Source organism: Nestor notabilis, unplaced genomic scaffold (genome assembly GCF_000696875.1).
Source record: "Nestor notabilis isolate BGI_N333 unplaced genomic scaffold, ASM69687v1 scaffold22293, whole genome shotgun sequence".
NCBI lineage: Eukaryota > Metazoa > Chordata > Aves > Psittaciformes > Psittacidae > Nestor > Nestor notabilis.
This window is the reverse complement of record NW_009921769.1, coordinates 2,402-12,117: the sequence shown is the minus strand read 5'-3', so window position 1 is coordinate 12,117 and position 9,716 is coordinate 2,402. Positions and strand designations below refer to the sequence as shown.

The 9,716-nt window shown below is 59.2% G+C and overlaps 2 protein-coding genes across 2 annotated transcripts in view; one reads left to right on the top strand and one right to left on the bottom strand.

The window, feature by feature from the left end:
* Window positions 1-273: 273 nt before the first annotated feature.
* Window positions 274-5,851, top strand: ANKZF1 (ankyrin repeat and zinc finger domain containing 1; the record flags this gene model as incomplete). Its single annotated transcript, XM_010011297.1, has 14 exons — window positions 274-383; window positions 770-872; window positions 1,239-1,423; window positions 1,702-1,817; window positions 2,084-2,237; window positions 2,463-2,685; window positions 2,850-2,951; window positions 3,152-3,328; window positions 3,441-3,551; window positions 3,977-4,250; window positions 4,716-4,827; window positions 4,951-5,118; window positions 5,215-5,285; window positions 5,731-5,851. Coding segments are annotated over 14 exons (2,027 nt in total), but the record flags the coding sequence as incomplete, so codon positions are not given.
* Window positions 5,852-6,577: 726 nt separating this feature from the next.
* The window catches only part of LOC104403228 (beta-galactosidase-1-like protein), a 5,302-nt gene continuing 2,163 nt past the window's right edge, over window positions 6,578-9,716 (bottom strand). Inside the window, exons 6-16 of the mRNA XM_010011296.1 lie at window positions 9,498-9,678; window positions 9,356-9,414; window positions 9,057-9,178; window positions 8,814-8,854; window positions 8,415-8,533; window positions 8,221-8,295; window positions 8,053-8,142; window positions 7,840-7,953; window positions 7,447-7,578; window positions 6,892-7,107; window positions 6,578-6,796 (exon numbers count right to left, since the gene is read on the bottom strand). Coding sequence (XP_010009598.1) covers window positions 6,578-6,796; window positions 6,892-7,107; window positions 7,447-7,578; window positions 7,840-7,953; window positions 8,053-8,142; window positions 8,221-8,295; window positions 8,415-8,533; window positions 8,814-8,854; window positions 9,057-9,178; window positions 9,356-9,414; window positions 9,498-9,678 — 1,368 coding nt within the window. The remainder of the gene's footprint in view (window positions 6,797-6,891; window positions 7,108-7,446; window positions 7,579-7,839; window positions 7,954-8,052; window positions 8,143-8,220; window positions 8,296-8,414; window positions 8,534-8,813; window positions 8,855-9,056; window positions 9,179-9,355; window positions 9,415-9,497; window positions 9,679-9,716) is intronic.

Below are 9,716 nucleotides of genomic sequence, written 5' to 3'. Positions count from 1 at the left end.
GGTGGGCCACGGTGCGTGGGGCTCCGCGGGGCAGCGGGGGAGGGAGTATGTGCCAAAGCTCCTGTCCACCACGGAGAAGGAGCTCTGTCTCCAGCACAGCTTGGGTGGCTATCCTGGTGCATGGGAGCTGTCTGGTGGGTGGATGCTAAGGTCCCCAAGTTCCCTCTACAGCCGTAGGGCTCTTTGGGTGGCTGAGGAGAGACCCAGGAGGCCTTGCTCCTTGCAGTGCAGCCGGAGGAACTGCCTGTGTGGAGTCTTTCCTTCTTCTTCCAGAGAAACCTGCAGCTGCTGGCAGTGAGGAGCAAGGCCATGGGGTCCCCCCGGTGCCAGAGCGGATGTGCTGCTCCACCTGTGAGCAAGTTTTCAGCAGCCGGGAGGAGCAAGTGAGTGGGGCTGAGCGGCCAGCATGAGGTAGGAACAGGGTGGTGAGGTTCTGCTGCAGAGGCTCAGCCGCAGCATGGTGCAGCCCACCGCTGGCTGCTTCCCAGAGCTTGACTGCCCATGTCCTTTTGGGATCTGTCACTTGGAGGCTGGACATTATCACTTAAAATGTCATTTACTGGAGGTAACTGGTGCATGCAGCACAGGCCTGTGCCTTTTTAGGTTAACTACTAGGTGGCTAACTCCTTAGTGTGTGATAGTCTTCCTGTTGGGATCACTATAGGGTCCCAGCATCAGCTTAGCCTTTGGGGTCTGCCACCTCCGGCCCTTAGTGGTGGAGGTTTCCATGGACCAAGACCCTGCTGGCTCATATCTCTTTGCTCCACAGGCTGAGCACTACCGTCTTGACTGGCACCGCTTCAACTTAAAGCAGCGGCTCCTGGGGCACCAAACGTTGCCGATAGAAGCGTTTGAGGAGAAGACCCGTGCAGGTGAGGAGTGGAGCCTCCCCCAGCAGAGCCCAGGGGCTCTCAGCAGCCTTGCTGGGGCTGTTCTGTGCAGGGGTGAAACCTCTGGCTACCTCTGCCAGCTCAGAGTTCCTTTGTTCTGCCCCTGTCGGGTTTCCTGGGAATCCAACTCCTGAGCGTGGCTGACTTGTTATGGGGAGAAGAGGGTGTTCTAGCTTAGTCCCTGCACAGACAGGGAGTCTTTGGGCCAGAGACCCTTTGTGATACGTAGGGTGTTGGACAGGACACGTCTGTGGTTGTGGGCTAGCCCTTGGAGTCACCTGCAAAGTTTTGGGGAGGCTGTTGTTTAATCTTTGCCCAGCTCTACGGCTTCTTTCCTCTCCTTTGCAGGCAGTGTCTCCAGCATCTCAGGGTCCGATTCAGAGAGCTCCAATTCAAGCAGTGAGTCAGAATTGCTGCTCTCCGCCAGTGACAGCCCCAGGAGCCCCCAGATCCCCCGTTCCCACAAGGTGCTGTTCCGCAACGCAAAGGGCCAGCTCATCTCTGCCTACCGCTGCGTGCTGGGCACTGGGAAGGTAAGTCACAGCCCAGCTTGTTGGGAGAGGGACCCCAGAGAAGAAATGAAGCACTGGGGGACAGCAGTCTGTCTGACAGTTCCCCACGTGCTATGATGAGAAGGGTGGTTTGTCGTGTCAGGTCAAAGCCCCAGGCTTGCTGGTGGTCTGGTTTTTAATTCTGGGCTGCTCCAGAAACCTGCTTCTGGTGCTGGCAGAGGGGTTGGTCTGTGTCCAGGGGGACAGCAAGAGGTAACAAGGTCAACTCATGGGTGCTAGCAAGGGTGTCTGTGTATCAGGGTGGTGCCGAGGAGCCAGTGGAGTTGGCAGCATCATTGCAGAGCTTCGATGTGAACACGTGCTGGGTTGTGCTGATGATGGGTGGCGGGCACTTCGCAGGAGCTGTGTTCCGAGGGTGAGTACAGCAGGACAGAGCTAGGGTTGCCCCTCTGGGCATGGTCAATGGGGCTAGGCATTGGATGGCCACCCCCCCACTCCTCCGTCATAGTGCTTAACACACCCTGGGCACCCAGAGCTCCTAGTCTTTGCTTGAAAGCTGGCTAAGCCCAGTTGTGCTGCTAGAGAAATACTAATCTTTAGGGACCCAGGGGAAAGCCATAAGCCCTCCAGGGTTCCAGGAGCATCAGCAACTTTGTTGCTCATGCCTGCCCCTCTCCACAGCCCCCAGGTGCAGGAGCACAAGACATTCCACCGCTACACGGTGCGAGCCCGTCGGGGCACAGCCCAGAGCCTGCGGGATGCCCACACTCCAGGGTCAGCACCCAGGTCAGCTGGAGCCTCCCTCCGGCGTTACAATGAGGCTGCCTTGCTCAAGGTGAGGATGCACCACAGCACTAGGCTCTGGGCAGGGAGACATGGTTGTGGCTGGCTCTGTGAGGTGCCACCACAATGCTGCTGGAGGGCTTGGGTGGGATGTGAACTCTGGAAGAGGGTCAGGGCCCAACTGAGGCTGCTCTGTCCCAAGTCTGTCTCTGCTCCAGAGCTACCTGTATCCACACAGTGTGCTCAGGATTCCACAGTGCCTCCCCTTTGTCCCCAGGATATTCAGGAACTGCTGTCAGCATGGGCAGAGCACCTCAGTAAAGCTCAGCGCATCTTCCTCCGGGCCCCTCGTCACAACCGTGCACTGCTGTTTGGCAGCAGGAACTCACCCTTCACCCAGGGCGACCCTCGCATCTGCCACATCCCTCTCAGCACCCGCAGGGCCACTCTGCGAGAGGTGCTGCGAGTCCACAGCGTGCTGGCCAGCCTGCAGGTGTATGGTGAGTTGCACCAGCCCCAGTTACTTTGGATCAGAGCAGGTGGGGTGACATGGTCCTTTGTGCTTCCCTATAGAGTGGAGGTGCTAGCTCTCCAGTGCTCAATCCCTGGAGACATGGGGTGCTCCTTGTCCCCAAGCAATGACAGGAGCACCCTTGCTGCCCAGGGAAGGACACGCCACTGGAGGATATCACTGGGTCTCCCCGAAAGGGCTGGCAGAAGAGGCGGCATAAAGCAGAGGTGGATGCCCCGCAGGAGAACACGAGTGGTGAGTTGAGCCATGGAGGGAGATGTGACTCTGAGCAAGCAGGGGGTTCTGGTATTACAGTGCAGGACCAGATTTGGAGCCCTGTGACAAAGTCTGGCACCACAGTGGGGATCTCCAGGGTGGGACCCTGTGCTGGGCAGAAGGACAGGGTATGCTTGGCTGGGAGCCCAGAGTGATTCATGCTATGTGGGGGGCCTCAGCCCCTGTCTTACCACCCCCCTCAGCCCCAGAGAAGGAGGAAGAGGAGGAGGAAAGCCCTGCAAGAGAACTGGAGACTGTGGAAGTAACACTGGGGACATTGGACCTCCGGAAGTTTGAGGTGATGCCCAAGCGAAACCGCAAAAGGAGGAAAAAGAGGGACAAGAAGGTTGAGAAAGGTGAGGGGAAGAACTGGCTGGAGGCAGTGCAGGAAGGTGTTGGGGAAGGGATTGCCTTGTCTGAGTGCAGACTGGCCATGGCCCTCTCTCTCACCCTATGGTCCCTGGGCAGGGCCCTCTGCTGAAGAGATGGGATGCCATGGTACCCAGTGTAGGCAGCCTGACCTGGAGCTGGTGACGGAGCTGCAGGGGGAGGCTGACCCCCTTCCCTGGAGCAATGGAGGTATGTGGAGCCTGGAGCTGGGCCAGGTGAATGCCTGCCCCATTTGCTGGTGGCTTTGCAGTGGGGTGGAGAGCATGTTGTCACACAGGTGCCCAGAGCAGTTGGGTGTGGGATGGCTGTAGTGCAGCCACATGCAGCTACATGCTCAGCAGTAGCTCTGAACTCAGGGGATGGGCAGCACCTGGCTAAGTCAGGTGTGTGGGGGAATTGGAGAGGATATCATCTCAGGACAGAGCTCAAATGCTGCCAACAGTGCCCAGCAATGCCATGACACATTGTCACAGATTCCAAGGATGCTGGAGATCCTGCAGTGCCCAAATCCAGTAGGATAATGCTTTAGCTGTGTCATGTGTGTTTCCTGGTCATACCAGAGCATTGCTCTGCACAGGGAGCCATCAGACTCCCCTCCTGTTCTTCCCTCACAGGAGACCCTCAGTCCGAGCTTCACGATGCCCTGTTCACTGCCTGCAAAACAGGGGATGTGGCGATGCTGCAGCATCTCCTGGGTGCACCAGAGAGCGTGGCCCTGCCAGGGGATGGCGAGGATGGGAAGGGCACACAGCCCCTGGATATGCCCCACGCTCTGCTCAACCAGCCTGTGGATGAGCACGGCTGCACCCTGCTTCACGTGGCAGCACGGGCAGGGAAGGCTGAGGCAGTGTGCCAGCTGCTGGCAGCAGGGGCAGACCCTGCCCTGAGGTATGGCTGCAGGGTGCCCAGTGGTTGACAAGCATAGCTCTGCTGTGGGAGCCCAGTGACTCGTTCCTGTCTCAGCTAAGGGAGACTGGTGCCAGCCTTTTTCTGAGACAGCCAGGGTTGGTGTCAGCCAGCTGGGGTGCCTGGGTTTGTTACAGGAGGCTTAAGAGCTGAACCACTGTTCTCTGCCTGCCTGGTCTGGTACAGCAGTGGTCTGGTACTCTGGCATTGCCCCAGGGTGCTCCCAGGTTTATTGGTTCAGAGGGTAGGGATGAGATCTCCCTTTGCAGGGCATTTGAGATGCAAAAAGGGAAGGATTTGGGGGATTCTGGGGCAGGGATAAGCAACTTTCACCTCCTTGGCTGCAGTAGCCTGGCCTGCAGTACCTGTTGCACATTTCTGGGGAGCTGCTGGGCTCACAGCCCCATGGGACACACAGCAGGCTGAGCTGGTCTTCCTTGTCTTCAGAGATGATCAGGAGAGGACCCCGTACTGTGTCTCTGCTGACAAACTGACCCGCAACACCTTCCGCAAGTTCATGGTGGACCATCCAGACAAGTATGACTACAGCTATGCCAAGGTGGGTGCCTGCCCTCTGTCCTCCCTTTCTGAGGGCTGGGGGACCCCAGAACAAAGCACCCCTTGCCCACTTGTGCCATTGCTCATGGCTCAGTGGGAGATGCTGACTGCCCTCTGCCTGCAGGTGCCAGGGCCCCTGACGCAGGAGATGGAGGCCAAGAAGCTGGAGAAGAAGCGGGCACAGAAGGCACAGCGGAAACAGTGGGAGAAGGCACAGCGGGAGGAGCAGCAGCGCCACGAGCAGGAGCAGGCAGAGAAGCAGCGGTTCGCAGCCCTGTCCGACAGGGAGAAGGTGAGGCCGTGCAAGGGGAAGGGGATCCAGCCCAGCTGGGGCAGTGCCAGTGAGGTGGGCTCTGTGGGGAGACTGAGCTGTGTCTCTGCTTCCCAGAGGGCACTGGCTGCTGAACGGAGGCTGGCTTTGCAGCTGCAGGACACCGGCACAACTCTTGCTAACATCAGGTAAGAGCACTGGCAGCATGGCTCTGCAGACAAACAGCTGTTCCTTGCCCTTCTTGCTCCAGTTCTCATTCCCAGAAGTCCCTGTGTAAAAGCTTTCTCCCTTTCTTTTCCTGCCTCCCCCAAATAGTTTGCAACGGACACCTTGGTCCGCTTGCAGACAGATCTATGGCAAGCCAACCCCCCAGCCACTCCTGTCCCCTGTCCCTGATCCCACATACCATGTTCCTTCCCTATGCCCCCCCCCAGGCTTGTGGGCAGCCAGCCCTGCCTATGCTGATCTTACAACCCCCATGGGGCCAGATTTCCCACATGTTCAGCCTGCCTTGAAGCGCCTCACTCCATGCTCCTGGTGTCTCATGTCACAGCTCAGGAGTGAATCCTCTTCTTCTCAAACCTTCTCGTAAGTGACCCCTTCACTCAGGGCCACCTCTGCTCTTTCCTGCAGCCGCTGCTGGCATTGTGGAGAGTCCCTGCTGGGCCGGATCCCCTTCCATTACCTCGACTTCTCCTTCTGCTCCACAGCCTGCCTGCAAACCCACCGCCAGGCCCGGGCTGCCCACACATAAGGCTGTGGGCTGCTGCCACCTGCCAAGGACCAGTGTGGTGGAGACAAGGCTGAGCACTGGCTGTGCAGTGAGTGAGAGCCTGTAGAGCAGTGCTGGTCAGAGGGACTGAGCTGGCCATGTCACACTCTGGGGCAACTCTGGCAAGGCTCTGGGCATGAATATCACTCTGGGGACACTACAGCTGAGAGGCTCCCATGGGCTACTGTGAGGTGCCAAGACTGTTCTGTGGCAGGTGTCCTGCTGCCAGCTTTTCTCATCGCTACCTTGTAAGCTGCTGCATATGGTGGTGGGACACAACACATGCGGACCATGCAGCCCTGGGCTACTTACAGCCATACCTCTGGGTACCCTCTAGGCTGTGCTTTCCCCTCCCATGTCCTGGATGCCGTTGGCGTCTCAGCTGTATCCTTTTAGCAACTACCTTCTCTGCCCGCATTATCAATAAAGAGGTGCCTTGACCCCCGTGGTGTGGTGGTAGGGAGTCAGCATGAGCCCTGGAGCTATTTGGGACGACTGTGGGATTAATGTGCAAAGTGAGTTCAAGCCTGGGCCCCTTTCTCCTGCCTTGCCCCAGTGGAGGGCAGAAGCTCTGGATGTCCGTGCTGAGACATGTGCCCCTTTCCTAGGGCCCTGCAGCCCTTCTGCTCACCCCTGATGCTTCACCAGCCCCCTGTGCATCTCCACAGCCCCAGCGAGAGGCGACACTGCTGCCTGGCAGCCCAGTGTTTATTCTGCGGCCTCAGTGCTGTGGCCAAGGGTACTGTTGAAAAGGGGATGGTCTAGGAAGAACAAAAGAGGGGTGGAGGGTGCCCCCTCCAGCTCCAGCACTGTGATGTTGTTGGGGCGGCCAACATGCAGCACTGAGCCAGGCACAAAGAGGGTCTGCTGGGGCCCACGGCGGGGCCAGTACCGGCCCAAGTTGAAGCCATTTATCCACAGCTGGCCCTGGAAGATGGATATGAGACCAAGCTGTGCTGCTCTTCACCCTCACTCCCTCTACACACCACCTTTACTCCTTCTCCCGCTACACACTGCCTTACCTTGCTCCAACCTGGGAACTTCACGAAGGTGTCCCAGGCGATGCCAGGGGTCTCAAAGGTCCCAGTGTAGAAAGCTGGCCCTGCTCTGCCCCTGCTGCTTGATTTTGGGAGGGCAGCGTGGGGCCAGCCCTGCTGGATAGCAGCATCTATGTCCAGGGGATAGATCAGCCAGTTGCTGAGAGGGCTGGAGTCCAAAGAGAGGTTCCCCAGCAAGCCCTGAGATGCAGGAGGGAAAATGAGGCAGCAGGGTGTGCCAGGGCAGAAGCATCCTTGGCTTCCCCAGGGCATGTGCCCCTCGCGGCAGTGAAGGTGGAATGGGATCACCTCCAAGGGGCTGTGTGGCCCTGGCTGCTGTGGCAGCACAAGTAGGGAGAGGGGTGCCCACCTCACAGCCCTATCCTGGTAGGTTTGCCAGGGGGTGGTGTGAGATTAACCAGGGAGCAGGTTTGGGGTGGCCCTGCCATGGCTGGGGTCTGTTGTGGATGGCACTGTTTGGCCAGGTGGGTGGCCAGGCCAGGCCATCCCATCCAGAGCCCCAGGGCCCACGCCCCTCACCTTGAAGTCGCTGATGTTGGCCCCGAAGCTGATCCTGCCCATGTTCTCCAGAAGCACATCCAGGGTGTCCCCTGCCTTCCCCGTCACACGCAGTATTGTCTGCCCGTCCCTCTCCAATGTCCCGTGATACTTCTGCAGCCACAGGGTCAGCACTGCTGCCTCATGCCCAGATCCCATCGCCTCAAATGTTGCTGGCTGCCTGCTCCCGCTGAGCCAGCCCAGGGCTGCCCTCCACCCCCAAAGGGGGCAAATTCAGGCCAGAGAGCTATCCCACAAGGGCTAAGTGTGGTTCTCAGCATCCTGGCTGTTCCTGAGCCTCTGGAATGGCATAGCCCTGCTGCCTGCAGGACCCTGAGTGCTGGGGAAGGGATGCCTGTGCTCCTGTATTCTCACCTTCTGCAGCATCACATAACCACGGTCACAGATGCTGTGGGGAGGAGCACCCAGCGTGGCTGGATCCAGGACATCCCGGGGCAGCTGTGTGCGGTACACCACAAATCCATGGGCCTGCGGGACACAGCAGAGGGCACAGAAAGGGAAACAGGGCTGAAGATAAGCTCTGATCCTCCACCCCAGAGCCAGGGCAGACAAGCCTAGACCCCTCACCTGCTTTATGGCCTCAAAGTTGAGGGGGAGCTGGCTCTGGATGGGCCCAGAGGGGCACAGCACATCCAAGGCATCCAGGAGGTTGGCATGCTGCAAAGAGAGGGGTGGGCGCTAGGCAGTTGGGCAGTGCCAGCCAGAGGAAGCACAGCCCCTGGGGCAGGCACTCACCTTCTGCAGGGCCACCTGGCCATAGGCATACTTAGGGGTGGCAGGCGGCATCGGGCCAGCTGGCAGGGGCTGGAACTGAAAAGCAAGCTGTCAGCTGCCCCCCAGGGCAAGCAGGAGACATCCTTGCCCTGCCAGGTGCCTCTGTGTCCCACTCTTCCCCGGTACTGTCCCCCTCCTCCTACAAGGCTCAGCACCTTGCTGATGACTGTGCGGATGGCAAACAGCTTCTCAGTGGGGTCTCCTGCTTCAGAGAGTGGGGCATCATAGTCGTAGCTGGTGGTCACTGGTTTGTACTGGTCCTTGAAGTCAGCACCTGGCCAGGGAAGCAATGGGAGCTGGGGAAAGGGGCTCTGCCAGAGCTCAGGTCATAGAACCCAGTCCTTGCTGGTTGCAATACAATGGAGGAGCATGACCCAGGACTGGGAAACTCTGCCTGGGGACAAAAGGAGTCCCAGGCTTGGGTTCAGGGGCCCTTGGGTTAGAACACACCATGGGACAGAACAGGCACCTGAAGCAGGCTCCTCAGGGATAGCCAAGGAAAGCCTTCCAACACTGCAGCGTCCACCCCCTCCCCAGGGCAGGGACCTACTCACCACTCCAGTAGGCGAAGTTTGTCCCCCCATGGAACATGTACCTACGGGACACCCCAGAAAGCCCCATCAGCACCCCATAGACTCAGCAGGGGCCGATCATGCACTGCCCCCTTCCTTCTGCACCCAGTGCCAGCCCTGCTTGCTGAGCCCTGTGGGATGAAGGTGAGTGACAATGCCCACTAGAGTGCTGGAGGTGGGAGAGCAATCCCCCCCCAGGCTGTGCCCCACCAGCTGACTACTTGCATGTTGACGCTGGCTCCCAGCTGCAGCATGTCCTCCAGCCCCCGGGCCACATGCACCAAGCTGGTGCTCGCATGAGCCTCCCCCCAGTAGTCCAGCCAGCCAGTGTAGTACTCAGAGTTCACCTGGGGAAGAAATGGACTGTCACCCACCCAGAACTCCCGTCAACCCTCTGTCAGCCATATGCCCCCTGCTCACCCATAGCCTGGCCCTAGCTCCCCTCTTTGCCTTGCTCCCCCAACCCTCCACCTCCCCAAAGCCATTGTGGGTCATTGCCCCCACGGTGCCCAAGTCAAGCTCACCAGGGGCCCCTTCGGCTCGACCCAGCGCTGCGCTCCAAATGCCTCCGTCACATTGGAGCCTGTAGAAGTGTACAAAGGGAGGTTGGAAAGGGACAGAGCAGGGACCCCCATTCCCTCTCCTTACCCCCCTTCCCAGGGGTACCTGGCCCAAAGTCGACGGTGGCATAGAGCCCCTGCAGTGTGCCACAGCGCAGCTCCTCTGCCCGTGTGCCATCGGTGGTGAAGAGCAGCACCTCACTCCCCAGCAGTGCCCGGAAGGAGCCCAGCAGGTGCCGCAGGTACCCATAGTCGCAGGCATAGTAGCTCCCATATTCGTTCTCCACCTGCAAGCAGGGCAGGGCCTGGCACCGAGTGTGCACAT